Source organism: Salvelinus fontinalis, chromosome 26 (genome assembly GCF_029448725.1).
Source record: "Salvelinus fontinalis isolate EN_2023a chromosome 26, ASM2944872v1, whole genome shotgun sequence".
NCBI classification, from domain to species: Eukaryota; Metazoa; Chordata; class Actinopteri; order Salmoniformes; family Salmonidae; genus Salvelinus; species Salvelinus fontinalis.
In genome coordinates, this window is record NC_074690.1 from 33,229,406 (window position 1) to 33,244,568 (window position 15,163).

Sequence of the window (15,163 nt, forward strand, 5' to 3'; positions counted from 1 at the left end):
GCTCACTAATAGGGATGCAAACAAATTTGTGGACAAAATTTGAGAGAAATATGATTTTGTGCGTATGGAACATTTCTGGGATCTTTACATGTTGCGTTTATATTTTTTTGCTTCCAGCATCTTCTCCTGGATGAATCTAAGGACCGTGCTACAAGCAAATTACTGGAGTACAGATGCGTAACAAACCTTTAGTACTGCATTTCCCAGGAGCCAAAGAAGATTTGACCACTTCCGGAAAGCTTCACGTGAACAAACGTCGCCAGTGGCGCGCCAAGAAGAAAAGTTGTTGAGAAGGCAGCTACCGTTAGTGGTCATTTCATATACTGGCAAAAATACTGTATATCACAATATTTTATTATGTTTGGACATTTTATGTCATAACCACTCATACAAAACGACATGTAACCATTTGCCAACATGCCTTTTCAAGGAAAGGTACGTTTCTCTAAGTCTATTCTGCTTGGTAGCTAACGTTAGCTAGCTAACTTAGAATGCTTTGAGTCTGTTTCAATTGCGCGACGACAACAACGTTCTATTGATTCTTTCATAGAGGGTTTTTCCCACGATTCATGTTTAGTGACTGGCTTCATTATACTTTAGTAACTCATCAAAGTGAATGTTGATAGAGTGCAGAGCAATTTTCTCTGTATGTGCAGGTTGTCGTTTCTCAAAAATACGAAATCAAATAATTTTGAGCACGCCAGAATAACTTCGGTCCACGCGTTTTCTGGGATGCGGATGCATCTGGTAGTGCAGATCCGACGCTTGCACATGGACCAGAGTTACCTATCTAACTAGCCAGCTAACTAGCCAGTTTAATTAAATATGAACTTTGCAGTATTTTACATATTAAGTAATTTATTTTTCAGCGCAAAAGATATTCCAAGGACACAAAGTGTATGTTCTTTCCTGATGTCAAAGCTGGTGTCAGAAAAGTGGGACGAGGGCCTTCAATCACTGACAGTTCTGCTACCAAGTCCTGGGAGAGTTGTGGAGACAGCTTTTTGGACACTCCTGTGATAAAGGTGGGTACTGTACACAGACTATATGATCTAGAAGCAGTCTGAACTACTGTACTTCATGTTGTCATTCCAATTAATCTCCATGATTCTGAGTTGCTCATATTGTTTCAAACATATCATTGTGGATTTATTTTAGAACCTAAGTTCATCTGGGAACAAATGGCGAGCTGTACGACGACTGGCACAGTCACCGGCACAAGGTATTGTAAACAATAGTTGAATAGTCAACAATACGGTTGGGAGATATTATTATTCTTGGTCTATCGCCGATTGACAGCCATCTTCGATGGTGACGACATAGGGATGTGACAGACGATCGTTTAGCCTATTTTAAGTTGACTGGTGTCCCTATCTGCTATAGCCTATTTCAATAAATATGTACAGAATGACACAGGAATGGATGCTCAAAAGTTTTTAAAGGTTTTTCTTTATTTTTACTATTTTCTACATTGCAGAATAATAGTGAAGACATCAAAACTATGAAATAACACATATGGAATCTTGTAGTAACCATTTTTTTTTAACAAATCAAAATATGTTTTATATTTGAAATTCTTCAAAGTAGCCACCCTGCCTTGATGACAGCTTTGCACACTCTTGGCATTCTCTGAACCTGCTTCATGAGGAATGCTTTTCCAATAGTGTTGAAGAGTTCCCAAATATGCTGAGCACTTGTTGGCTGATTTTCCTTCACTCCAACTCATCCCAAACCACCTTAATTGGGTTGAGTTTGGGTGATGGTGGAGGCCAGGTCATCTGATGCTGCACTCCATCACTCTCTATAAACTGCGTGTACAAAACATTTCCATGTCATAGACTGACCAGGTGAATTTTGGTGATCGCTATGATCCCTTATTGATGTCACTTGTTAAATCCACTTCAATCAGTGTAGCTCAAGTGGTGGAGACAGGTTAAAGAAGGATTTTTAGGCCTTGAGACATGGATTGTGTCTATGTGCCATTTAGAGGGTGAATGGGCAAGACAAAATATTCAAGTGCCTTTGAACGGGGTATGGTAGTAGGTGCAGGGGCACCGGTTTGTGTCAAGAACTACAACGCTGCTGGGTTTTTCACGGTCAACAGTTTCCCGTGTATCATGAATGATCCACCACCCGAAGGACATCCAGCCAACTTGACACAACTGTGAGAATCATTGGAGTCAACATCTCAAAGTTTGAATATCCTAAAAACACAAGGTAGCCAAACTAATGATTAGCAAGAACAAACAATATCAATAGCCTATTGAAAAATCAAATGACAAGTTTAATCAATTTAAGTTTATTAAGAAGGAAATGATCCGTGCAGGGCGGAAAAATTCCTCCATGCCAGGTTGAAAACCAAATGGCCAAATCCTCCTACAAAACCTATCAAAAAAGCTTTAAGACAAGGTAAAGTAATGAACAATAGCTTATTTCCCAAATATTGTAATAGCCTAAGATGTCCAAAAGTTGCCACTTTCAAAAAGAACAAGAATGAAAGTTTGAGTCTAGGCATAGGCTTTTCTCAATCACAGTTTTATGAGAGATCCAGAGATTAAACAATGTTAAGAGAGGCGAATTACTCAAATAAAGCAAATATTATCCAGTTCTGAAGACGGTAGACTTTTAGCTTTTATCCAGCCCATAATTTGTAACCTTGCCTAACTCACTACGGCAAGGCAATGCGTTCCTCATCGGAGACGGACACGCACAAACTTGTTTCATGCTGAAGCTCCACCAGAAAGGAATATTAGAAAAGATTTCCCTGCCTCACCAGAAGGGAATATTAGAAAATATTTGCCTGCACTTAGCCTCTGTCCAGGGTTTCAACAACATTCTCTTTTGTCATGATTTGTCTAGTTGTAGAATGCAATTTCACACAACAGCCCAACAGTGGTTAAGCTGAGTTTAAAATAACAAAAATATTTGGTTGGCCAATAGGGGGCGATACCATTGCATATCAATGTTTTATGAGTACCTAATCACAATAGAACAACAATGCTTCATGATGTTTACTTGTCATTTGTGTCTGTGTCTACTGATAACTAACTTGTCAAATACGTTCTACTATACTGATTTAAAATACCTATTGGAAGGTTCTATAAGTGCCTGATGCAAAACTATACGAATGCATCTTCATCCGTCATTGACAATCCATTATTACTGAAAATGCTTTATCATTTTTTCTTTTATTTTTAAAAAATGTATCCCCTTTTCTCCCCAATTTCGTGGTATCCAATCGCTAGTAATTACTATCTTGTCTCATCGCTACAACTCACGTACGGGCTCGGGAGAGACGAAGGTCGAAAGCCATGCGTTCTCCGAAGCACAACCCAACCAAGCCGCACTGCTTCTTAACACAGCGCGCCTCCAACCCGGAAGCTAGCCGCACCAATGTGTCGGAGGAAACACCGTGCACCCGCCCCCCTCGGTTAGCGCGCACTGCGCCCGGCCCGCCACAGGAGTCGCTGGAGCGCGATGAGACAAGGATATCCCTACCGGCCAAACCCTCCCTAACCCGGACGACGCTATGCCAATTGTGCGTCGCCCCACGGACCTCCCGGTCGCGGCCGGCTGCGACAGAGCCTGGGCGCGAACCCAGAGACTCTGGTGGCGCAGCTAGCACTGCGATGCAGTGCTCTAGACCACTGCGCCACCCGGGAGGCCCCTAAAAAAATGCTTTATTATTATCTATGAACATCCATTAAAACGTATCGCATGAGACTGACTGGCTTTGTCCTTGTCCACCCGTGTGTCCAGTGCAGTGCAGTGGTCTGCGGTTTGATGAGGACCCAGTGCACATCGCCTGGAGCTCCAGTGAGAGTGAGCTGTCTGACAGTGAGCCCCAAGGCCAGCAGCCTCCTCCAACTCCCCTCAGCAACATTGTAGCTCAGGTGCACCGCGGGCCACGGAGACCAGGAAACCCCATCCAGTCCTACAGCCGAGCCCAGCACATGCTCAGCACTGAAACAGGTACTTGAGACGGGTGCAATGTTTAGTGCTCTGTTTACATTCAGCTTGCATTGTATGACACAATCTGTGGTTGGTATTTTGATTTCAATATGTATTGGTCTTTAAATGGCATTCAGAGAATATTCATCAATGCCTCATCAGTGCAAAAACTGCAGTCGAAAAGGTTTAATTATGAATTGAATATACTGTAGGGATGGGGGAAAAATCGATTTAGTAGAGTATTGCAATATTATTTTAGCAGATTTTATATTGATACTGTGATACTTTTTTTCCTGGGTAGTTAATGTTAGCTAACACTATAGTCGGCTGTACCTGCCCAAAAAATGTTTTTTTTTTGTGACCAACTTTGATTTAGTTTGTAATCTTTTCAGAAGGGGGGTACATGTATAACATCCAAAGTAATATTCATTCAGATATATTCATATATTTTTGCGTTTTGATATTTTCTTATACCTGTGGGCTGCCACAAAAACAAAACAGAAATATGAGAAATGCAAATAAAGAACAGTATCAACAGTTTTGTATTATTTTGTATGCAAGGAAAATAAACAAAGCCCCCCCCCAAACCCATTCCTCCCCTCAGTCCCCATCCACCTGTCTGCATTCTCCCTCCCCACCCGGTAACCGGGTTTCTCACCCCGTCTAGCCCCCAGCCTCCCGGCTTCATCGAACTCCACAAACTGAAGAAAGCATGCATCCCACCTCTTTCCGTCCCACCCAGTAACCAAGGTTGCTTCCCCTTACCCCGCCATCCCCCCAATAACGACCAGAGAACCCTCAAAAAGCATTTAACTGCAGGGCACTCCCGCATCATGTGAAGGAATGTGCCTACCTGATTTAGCGAACGGTTAGCTCAGAGTATGAGTTTTACAGTAGTTGTTTAAGTATTACAGAGATTATGTATTTCGGGAGACCAGATAATCTGTTTACAAATTACGTAATTGGATGGTTCGACAGCTGGGTTTACCATGGGACTCCATAGGCCAGCATAGCTGACCTAAATTGGAGATAAAGAAAAAAAGAGTAACCTTGTAATATAAATGCTTCTTTCAGATCTTGGAATGTCTTCAAACCATTACTATCCATGATATCGGCTTTGGGTTGGACCAAGTTAATAGTTGATACAATGTTTCAAGTTCCTTGTAAATACAGTGGGGCAAAAAAGTATTTAGTCCGCCACCAATTGTGCAAGTTCTCCCACTTAAAAAGGAGATAGGCCTGTAATTTTCATCATAGGTACACTTCAACTATGACAGACAAAATGCAATTTTTTTCTCTCCAGAAAATCACATTGTAGGATTTTTTATTTATTTATTTGCAAATTATGGTGGAAAATAAGTATTTGGTCAATAACAAAAGTTTATCTCAATACTTTGTTATATACCCTTTGTTGGCAATGACAGAGGTCAAATGTTTTCTGTAAGTCTTCACAGGGTAAACAGCAAAGCCATTTTTTTTCACAGCCCGTTTTGCTCATTTTTACTAATGGTGCCAATATTAATTGTGCTAATATTGCAAATAAGGCATTTCTGTTTTTTGTTTTTAATACATTTTCCAAAATGTCTTAACCTGTTTTCGCTTTTTCTTTATGTGGTGTTGTGTGTAGATAGAGGATTTTAAAAATGTAATCCATTTTAGAATAAGGCTGAAACGTAACAAAATGTGGAAAAAGGGAAGCGGTCGGAATATTTTTCCGAATGCACTATATATGGAGAAAACACATAAAATGTTGGCCAATTGACTGGTCGAAAGAACAGATGACACTCGGTCGACCAAAATTGTTTTTAGTCGGGGACAGCCCTAGATTCCATAAGTACATGTGGGGTTCTCTGTCAGGCTCTTGAGTGGGACGGAGTAGGGTTAGATTTATTTTTAAACACGAGATGGAGCTGAATTTGTCTATGATCTTCAAAGCGTTTGGGAGAGATTGAGATACATTGTCTAGATAAAGTAAGATGTCGTCTGCGTATAATGAGATGACGTGATCTGTAGACTTTAAAGATATTGGTGTAATTTGCCTTGGCAAGGGGCTCCATAGACATGTGAAATAGTGCAGGTGAGATGGGATCACCTTTCCTGCTACTTATATTTATTCTGAGCAGGATGGTTGAGGGATTAACCTTTTAGTATTTTAATCATATTAATGAATTTGGAGCTAAGTCCCATATGTTCTGAAACCGACCAAAGATATGACCATTCTTGCCTATCAAAAGCTTGTTCTGTGTCCAGAGAAGGACTGCTCAAAGAGCTTTGGTTTCTGATGAAGCATGTTAGATATGTAATAGATGACGGAGGTTATCTGAGGAGAATCGATTTTGAACAAACCCGCAATGGTCTGGATATCCCATTTTGGTCAAGTAAGTTTCGAGACGGGATGACAGAATTTTAGAAAAATCTTTTTGAGTAATAGTGGACCTAAATGGTTCCAAAATATTAAATGGACCTCAGGAGGAAATCCTTTCCAAACAGGTGATTTGCCTTTTTTCATGCTATCCAATGCCCTGTTGAGTTCATGTTGAGAGAAGAATTGTTCTTATCTTTTAAAAAGGACTCAATCTGGCTTGGTGTGGATTTACAATCAGAGGTGTTTAATTCTTTATAGAAACCGGAGAATCTTTGGTTGATTTAAATTCGGTTCTGATAGTAATTCACCTCATTTCAGATTCAATGGTTGCAATATCCGCTAATTGATCATTACTCCCTAGCTTGTTGGCCAGTAAACAAATGGGATGTGTACCATGGGAGTATTGGAGAGCCAATAATATACACCTACACTAGACTACTGTCAATAACATTTGCAGTAAGCATGTACAAGTTAAACTTCTAAACCGATATTTATATTATTGTGGAAGTGTTTATTCATATCCTTGATTTGCGTAACATGCGTTACGTAAGCTCCCACAGTGCTTATAAGCGGGAACAAATAATAAATGTTTCCTATGAAAAGAATAACCCACATTTGTATATGCTAAAAATGACAAAATAAATAAAGCAAACAAAATGAGTATAAAATTAACCAAATAAATTACAGTACAAATAAGTTTAATGCACACAACAGAATATTGTAGCCTAGGCTACATTTATTTAGAATAAGATGCATCTGTGAATACAGGCTTTGAAAATTATACAAATAAAAAGTGCTGTTTAATCAGCTTCTTGATATACCACACCTGTCAGCTGGATGGATTATCTTTACAAAGGAGAAATGCTCACCAACAGTGATGTAAACACATTTTGAGAGAAATAAGCTTTTTTGTGCGTATTGAACATTTCTGGGATCTTTTTATTTCAGCTCATGAAACATGGGACCAAAACTTCACATGTTGCGTTTATATTTTTATTCAGTGTAGCTGGCAAACATTTAGTTGTGCATTTCATACTGTAAGTAGATAATCTGGCGCATGCTGCACAACAGTGAATGACTCACAAGACTCCGGTCTCTCCTTTGTTTGCTTGTAACAAACAATATGTGATTTGGGACTATCGTAAGCTTCATAATAATGTGATAGGTGAAGTGAAGAACGCAATGTTCTTTACCTCCTAACTTATTACACAAGTTGACTGCAGGTATTTACTTAAGTAGCTACAAATATTCAAATGTCTTCAACATAAAATAAATTGTTTAAACAGTATTGAAAAACCATCCTGTGGCTTTTTCCCAAATACCACGGTATACGGTATACCACCCAAGTCTACCAGTTTGTCCAATGGTTCTCTGTTCTATGTGCGTCGTTTTGGAGCGGATGGGTTTCTTGGAGCATTGCTATGTCAATATGGGTTCTTGCTAGAATATCAAGACAGCTGGAACATTTGATAGGACTATTAAGGCCTTTCTAATATCACTAGAGAATAGCTAGTCTTGCCATTGTGTTCCTAATGTTTGCTATATTATAATAATAATAATAATAAAACATTAAATAATGAACCAATTCAGACCTTTACAGTTGTTGTCAGAAAATGGAAACAAAAAGATGAGCGATATGCAAGTCTAATGAATAAACAGACAAAAATATGATAGCTGTAGAAGCAATAGCACTTAATCCATTATCTGCATTTATTATTAGCAATATGATTTGAATGACCTTTAAACATAAATGTGGCCTCCCTTAAAAAAAAAGAACAAAGAAAGAAGGTATGTGTGAAAAGAAGTATATCCTCGAGATTGTATGTAATAGTTCACCATTGCCTGTAGGGCACGTCCTCCCTGGAAGATACATTCAGTATCCTATATTGGACTGGCCATCTCTCCTTGTCAGTAGCAAAAAATCTATCTAAAACAATTTGTAGGGGAATAGCTACCAACTTATATTGCCTTATTTAGTCAGCCCAAATGGATTCAATGCGCTGAAGCCACACAGGAAAGCTATCCCAGTATGTATGACACCTCCATATATTGTTCATGAATTGGCTTTTTTTTCTCCATCACTGTCTAAATGGCCTGGATCATAGGCAATATCATTTTAACTAGTTCAATGGGAAGTAATAATTGTAATATTGTTCCTTGTACCCTAACATGAGGGGGTGTCCTCATTGTCTTATACTGTGGGCAACAGCAGGGCAGCGGTCCGCAATGTTAATCAGTGGCATGGGACCCAACTTCTGACCAAACAGTTCATAGAAATGACTGCGCATGAAGGTCAAAACTCTAGTATTTCTCATCCTATAGCTTGTTCTCCATCTTCTTTAATGTTTTAAATGGTGAGCCAACATGTTTTGGGCACTTATCTCAAACTCGTTTCTCATGGCACTCTTTTCACTCTTCAGCAGACAGTGATAAATATGTTTGGAACATTATATCTCAGTAAATTCGCAGTATCGAATCACAATACATATAGAGTCGTGATGCATACAATCGCAATACATATTGAATCGGTATCTAAGTATTGTGATATCATATTGTGATGTCCCCATCAATTAACAACCCTAATATTCTGTTCATTATGTTATCAGCCGCATATGATACAAGTAACTGTCCAGTGTTTCCAGATCTCTTTCCAAATTTTTTAAATTATTTATGTTTCAAAGCAGCTTTTCTGTGTTTGAATGGTGTGGGCCCAACCCAACAACAGAATGTTGTCGGCGTATACCGGTAATTACAAATATTAATGTGAGAAGACCGCTGAGTAGCCAGCTAAGCCTCCTCAGGAGGATGACATGTTCTATGAGGAAATGCCAAGCATTTTTGAAGCGGCCTGTTTGTTTGAAGCGGCCTGTTTGCTTAGACCACGTACGAACGAGTATAGGAAAGAGTCAACTACATCATTTGGGTATGAGTTAACAGAAAATGAACTTTTAAAAGGGAGATTTTCACTGGACACTTGTAAAAATATATTTATTTTTTTAGATGAGCTTCCGACGATAGACACGGATAGCGATGTGGATGTGGATGAGGCTGAAGATGATCAGGGAAAGAAGGAGGACAGTGTGGGGGAGATCTCTGACTGTGAGTCGGAGCCCTGTGCTCGGGAACCGAAAGAATCATCACCTAAACCTACAACTGTGAGTAAACTAGAGGTTTACTCACACTTTACCAATACTACAAAAAACAAGATAAAATACTGTATGTATAATCACATCTAGAAATACTAAACAAAAAGTATAATCTTTATTGAAATAAATAAAAACTCAGACATTTCACATTGCTTAAGACAAATATACTATTGCTAAAATACTGGACACAAACAATACTTTACGATCTACAAAAATGTACAGAGGCAAATTAACACCTATGGCATTATAAGAGTTTCAGCCATGTTGAATGACACTAGGTGGTGCTATGCACCTTACAGTGCATTGTTTTGTTCCCTCTGCCTTTATATGACAGTGCTGTGTTTACGATTGTCTACCCCCAGTTTAATCTAACCTCCCTTCACTCAGTATGAGCGTAAAGGTAAATATATGCACGTGTATAGCAACATGTCAATAGCGTCATGGTGGTTTCCCATAACACCTGTCAGTCAGTATGTCCTCAGGGCCACATGGTTTGCCCATTAGGCTACACCTGATACAAATCTGGAATATGCCCTTCCCACTCATCTCATGACGCATGTCAACACAACACTATGTAATATACATTTAAGGAAACATGACTTCACATATATACATTTGAATGCAACATTACTATTTTATAGCACTATCTGAACATCAACAAGGTCTAGTTAGTTATATTTTTATGATATACCTTTTTAGATATTCTACCACTAGGTGGAGTATTCAAAAACAAACTGACAGAATAGGTCTGGCAGGCCAATACCAACACAGTACAATGCAGTGCACTTTCCTCTGTAGCTCAGTTGGTAGAGCATGGCGCTTACTATGCCAGGATAGTGGGTTCGATTTCCAGGACCATTTGTACGTACAATGTATGCATGCACTACTAAGTTGCTTTGAATAACATTATGAACATCTGCTCTTTCCATGACATAGACTGACAAGGTTAAAGCTATGATCTCTTATTTATGTCACTGGTTAAATCCAGGATTTTTAAGCCTTGAGACAATTGAGACATGGATTGTGTATGTGTGTCATTCAGAGGTTGAATGGTCAAGACAAAATATTTAAGAGCCTTTGAACGGGGTATGATATCAGGTGCCAGGCGCACCGGTTTAAGTGTGTCAAGAACCACAACGCTGCTGGGTTTTTCATGCTCCACAATTTCCCGTGTGTATCAAGACTGGTCCACCACCCTAAGGACTTCCAGCCAACTTGACTCATGTGGGAACTGTGGGAAGCATTGGAGCATCCCTGTGGAAAGCTTTCTTTCGACACCTTGTAGAGTCCCTGCCCTTACGAATTGTGGCTGTTCTGAGGGCAAAAGGGCGTGCGATTCAATATAAGGAACATGTTTCTAATGTTTTGTACACTCAGTGGTGTATATTATAAGTTCAGGTCATGTTCTAAATTGTTACAGTTCATAAGTTGACCCCAAGTGGTGTTGTTGAATGGAGCACTGTCTATGTGGGGAGAGAGTAGGGCACGTTCCAAAACGGCCAGCAGCCACTTAACCAATGTCCATGTATCAATAAACTCAAATCTATTTCAGGTAATATACACATGTTTAACCAAATTTTTATGGAAAGTAGAATTTTTTGGGCCTCTAAAGTTGTCTATATTTAATTGTGGCAAGGGGGCTATTTTTTTGTGCTGCCTGACCTAGGTTATGTTATTTACATCATGAGATACAAACAGCCTATTAGATGACACATTATATTTTGCATTCAACATTGTTAATGTTTGACATAAGTCAATCTATTATATTTTATGGCGGAAATATGTTTATCTTTAGCCTACCTGCTCACATGTAGTGATTGAACAGAAGGGTGCCTTTATGTCATGTGTTGTACAATGGAGGCTTGCATTATGTCAGTCTTCGGAAGTCATTCAGCGGTGTTTGTTAAAGGTTGGCCAGGCACATTGAGAATGTACAAGGAGTGGTGTTCTGTTCACTCCGATGTTTTCCAAAGTTCTAGAATAATCTACTATGTGGCTTTGGGATTGTTCAACTAGCGGCCAACCTGTGGTCTGTACTGGTCCCCACCCACCATGACATTTGATTGATCAATTAAGTCATTGTTTGGTTAAAGCTTAGAAGGTAAGGATGAAAATAATAGACTCTGACCCTCTTGACGACTAGAGTTGTATTAAAGCTTCTTCTTAATTGGGGGGGCGCTATTTTCACTTTGGGAAAAAATCGTGCCCAAATTAAACGGCCTCGTACTCTGTTCTAGATCATACAATATGCATATTATTATTACCTTTGGATAGAAAACACTCTGAAGTTTCTAAAACTGTTTGAGTTATATCTGTGAGTAAAACAGAATTCATTTGGCAGCAAACTTCCAAACAGGAAGGGAAAATTCTGAAAATGGGGCTCTGTGTCAGGGCCTGCCTATTCAACTGGCTTATATTTATGGATCTGTATGCACTTCATACGCCTTCCACTAGATGTCAACAGGCAGTAGAATGTTGAATGGGGTGTCTAGCTTGATGTGAGACCGAATGAGAGCATTTGGAGTGACAGGTCCGCTCTATTGGCAGTATTCAACTGCACACCAGAGAACCTCACATTGTCTTCTGAAATGCGTTAGGTATACACGACGAAATACTCCGGCTCGGATTTTATTGGATACATATGAGAAAAACATCAAAGTTGGATTTTCAACCGAGTTTGACCAGTTTATTCGACGTTTATTGGGACTTTTGGAATTTTTTGTTCCATGCGCTAAGAGTTCTTGGACATGTGCCCTCCACATGGCTAGCCAAAGTTGCTAATTCGACAGAAGAAATGGACATTCTAAAACAAAACAACGATTTATTCTGGAACTAGGACTCCTTGCACCTCATTCTGATGGAAGATCATCAAAAGTAAGAGAATATTTATGATATTTCGTATTTTTGTGGTTTATGTTGGTGCGCTGTCTCACAATATTGCATGCTGTACGTTGTACTAAAGTTATTTTTAAAAATCTAACACAGCGGTTGTATTAAGAACCAGTGTATCTTTCATTTGCTGTACAACATGTATTTTTTAGTAAAGTTTATGATGAGTTTTTTGGTTAGATTACGTGACTGTCAAATTTCTCCAGACAATTTGGTGCATTATGGCTACGTATTCACAATGTAAAACCACGATTTGTACCTCTAAATATGCACATTTTCGAACAAAACATAAATGTATTGTATAACATGATGTTATAAGACTGTCATCTGATGAAGTTGTTCAAAGGTTAGTGATTAATTTTATCTCTATTTGTGGGTTTTGTGAAAGCTATGTTGGCGGTGAATAAATGGCGTTGTGTGTTTGGCTATTGTGGTGAGCTAATATAAATATATATTGTGTTTTCGCTGTAAAACACTTAAAAAATAGGAAATATTGTCTGGATTCACAAGATGTTTATCTTTCATTTGCTGTACAACATGTATTTTTCATAAATGTTTTATGATGAGTATTTATGTATTTCATGTTCCTCTCTGTACTTATTCTGGCTGTTTTGGTGCTATTTGTGACGGTGGCTGCAATGTAAAACTACGATTTATACCTCAAATATGCACATTTTCGAACAAAACATAAATGTATTGTATAACATGATGTTATAAGACTGTCATCTGATGAAGTTGTTCAAGGTTAGTGATTAATTTGATCTCTATTTGTGGGTTTTGTGAAAGCTACCTTTGCGATGGAAACATGGTGAAAACATGGCGTTATGTGTTTGGCTATTGTGGTGAGCTAATATAAATATATATTGTATTTTCGCTGTAAAACATTAAAAAATCGGAAATGATGGCTGGATTCACAAGATGTTTATCTTTCATTTGCTGTATTGGACTTGTGATTTCATGAAATTATATTATATGATATCCCTGTCGCGCTAGGCTATGCTAGTCAGCTTTTTTGACGAGGATGATCCCGGATCCGGGATGGGTAGTCCAGAAAGGTTAACCACATCTACATACTACCTCAATCAGCCTGACTAACCAGTGTCTGTATGTAGCCTCGCTACTTTTATAGCCTCGCTACTGTATATAGCCTGTCTTTTTACTGTTGTTTTATTTCTTTACTTACCTATTGTTCACCTAATACCTGTTTTGCACTATTGGTTAGAGCCTGTAAGTAAGCATTTCACTGTAAGGTCTACTACCCACACCTGTTGTATTCCCGCGCACGTGACAAATAAACTTAGATTATATTTGATTTATTCACACTAACAAATCTGTGTAAAAGCCTGAGTAATAAACATAGATGTAAAATATAAGTAAATCCAAATTAAACCAGGGCTTCAAAGAATAGAAAAAGCTATACTGAATTTAGGACAAACCTGAGAATAACCTGTGCTATAACTCGATAACTCAAACCTTCAAGCAAATCTCCCATTGACATCGACACCCGATCTTAAGAAAAACATTCAACTTTTAATGTTTCACATGTTAGGTGGATTCAGCTTTATGAGATAATCTCTTGGTTTCTGTGAGGCCTCAGACCACAAGCATCCAGTTCAGGGAGGTTAGATAGGTAACCTTTAACTCCCAGAATGCTGATAGCAGCTGTGAAAGAGGGAAATGGCTGCACGGTCTGTGGGGGTGATGATTATCTGACTACATGCGTGAGGCTTCCTCAAGAACATAGCCTTGACTGCATTACAACTAACAGAGAACTCCTTCAGAGGCACATTCTAACTTGTCAAGACAACACATACATACATACAATGCAACTCCAACCCAGTGTGCATACAGCAAACAAACTCAAGCAACAGTATTCCTTTTAACGTTGTCTCTGGCAACAGAACTAAGGCTAATATGTAGCTTCTCGTTGGCCATACACATTTCAGTATCTTCATTACAGTAAGTGCCTTAGTGACTTCAAAAAGTATTCACACCCCTTGACATATTCCAAATGTTGTCTCACAGCCTGAATTCAGAATGGATTTAAAAAATATATTAAATCATCCATTTTAACACAGTACCCCATAATGACAAAGTGAAAACATGTCTGACATTTTTGCAAATGTATTGAAAATGAAATACATCAAAATTACAGAGTCAATGCATGCTCTGTCAAATTGGTAGTTAATCATTGCTAAACAACCATTTCCAAGCCATAGATTTTCAAGCAGATTTAAGTCAAAACTGTAAGTCTAACACTCAGGAACATTCACTGTCTTCTTGGTAAGAAACTCCAGTGCAGATTTGGTAGTGCTGAGCGATTAACCGCCATTTTTGTTAGTTTAGTGTAGAAAACGTGGTAATTAACTACAATGACCATAATCCAATGCACTCGGTCTGTGCGGAGCAGACTTGGTGACTGAGAGAAGAGAGAACGTGCAACCTACAGGGATAGAAAGCAGTTGCTTTGAGAGCCTGAACATACATGATCTAAGTGATTGATAGTTGGTATTCAGCAGTCAAAAGTTTATTTGAAGAACTTGAAAAAAAATGTGATTTGGTCAGACAGCATAGGTAGCAGCTCTATAGAAATGAGATGACTTGGAATAAAATTAAGTCAAACAAACCAAATATTTCTTCAAGTACTGTGAATAAATGGTTAATAAGTGATGAGCAGTAATGAGCAGTTACTACCATCATGTGACTTACTGTTTTACTCTGTGTTACATCATTCAACACAAATAATAAGTGGGCACGACAAAACCTATTCCCCCTCAGGATACTGAAAATATTTGGCATGGGTCCTCAGATC

The 15,163-nt window shown here is 38.7% G+C and overlaps 1 protein-coding gene across 2 annotated transcripts in view; it reads left to right on the top strand.

Annotated features, from left to right (window-relative positions):
* The first annotated feature begins 246 nt into the window (after positions 1-246).
* spidr (scaffold protein involved in DNA repair) overlaps positions 247-15,163 on the top strand; it is an 80,019-nt gene continuing 65,102 nt past the window's right edge. For both annotated transcript variants that reach the window (XM_055883539.1, XM_055883538.1), the window contains exons 1-5: positions 247-435; positions 870-1,025; positions 1,159-1,222; positions 3,760-3,972; positions 9,317-9,471. In XM_055883539.1, the coding sequence (XP_055739514.1) occupies positions 418-435; positions 870-1,025; positions 1,159-1,222; positions 3,760-3,972; positions 9,317-9,471 (606 nt within the window). In that variant the 5' untranslated portion in view covers positions 247-417. The remainder of the gene's footprint in view (positions 436-869; positions 1,026-1,158; positions 1,223-3,759; positions 3,973-9,316; positions 9,472-15,163) is intronic.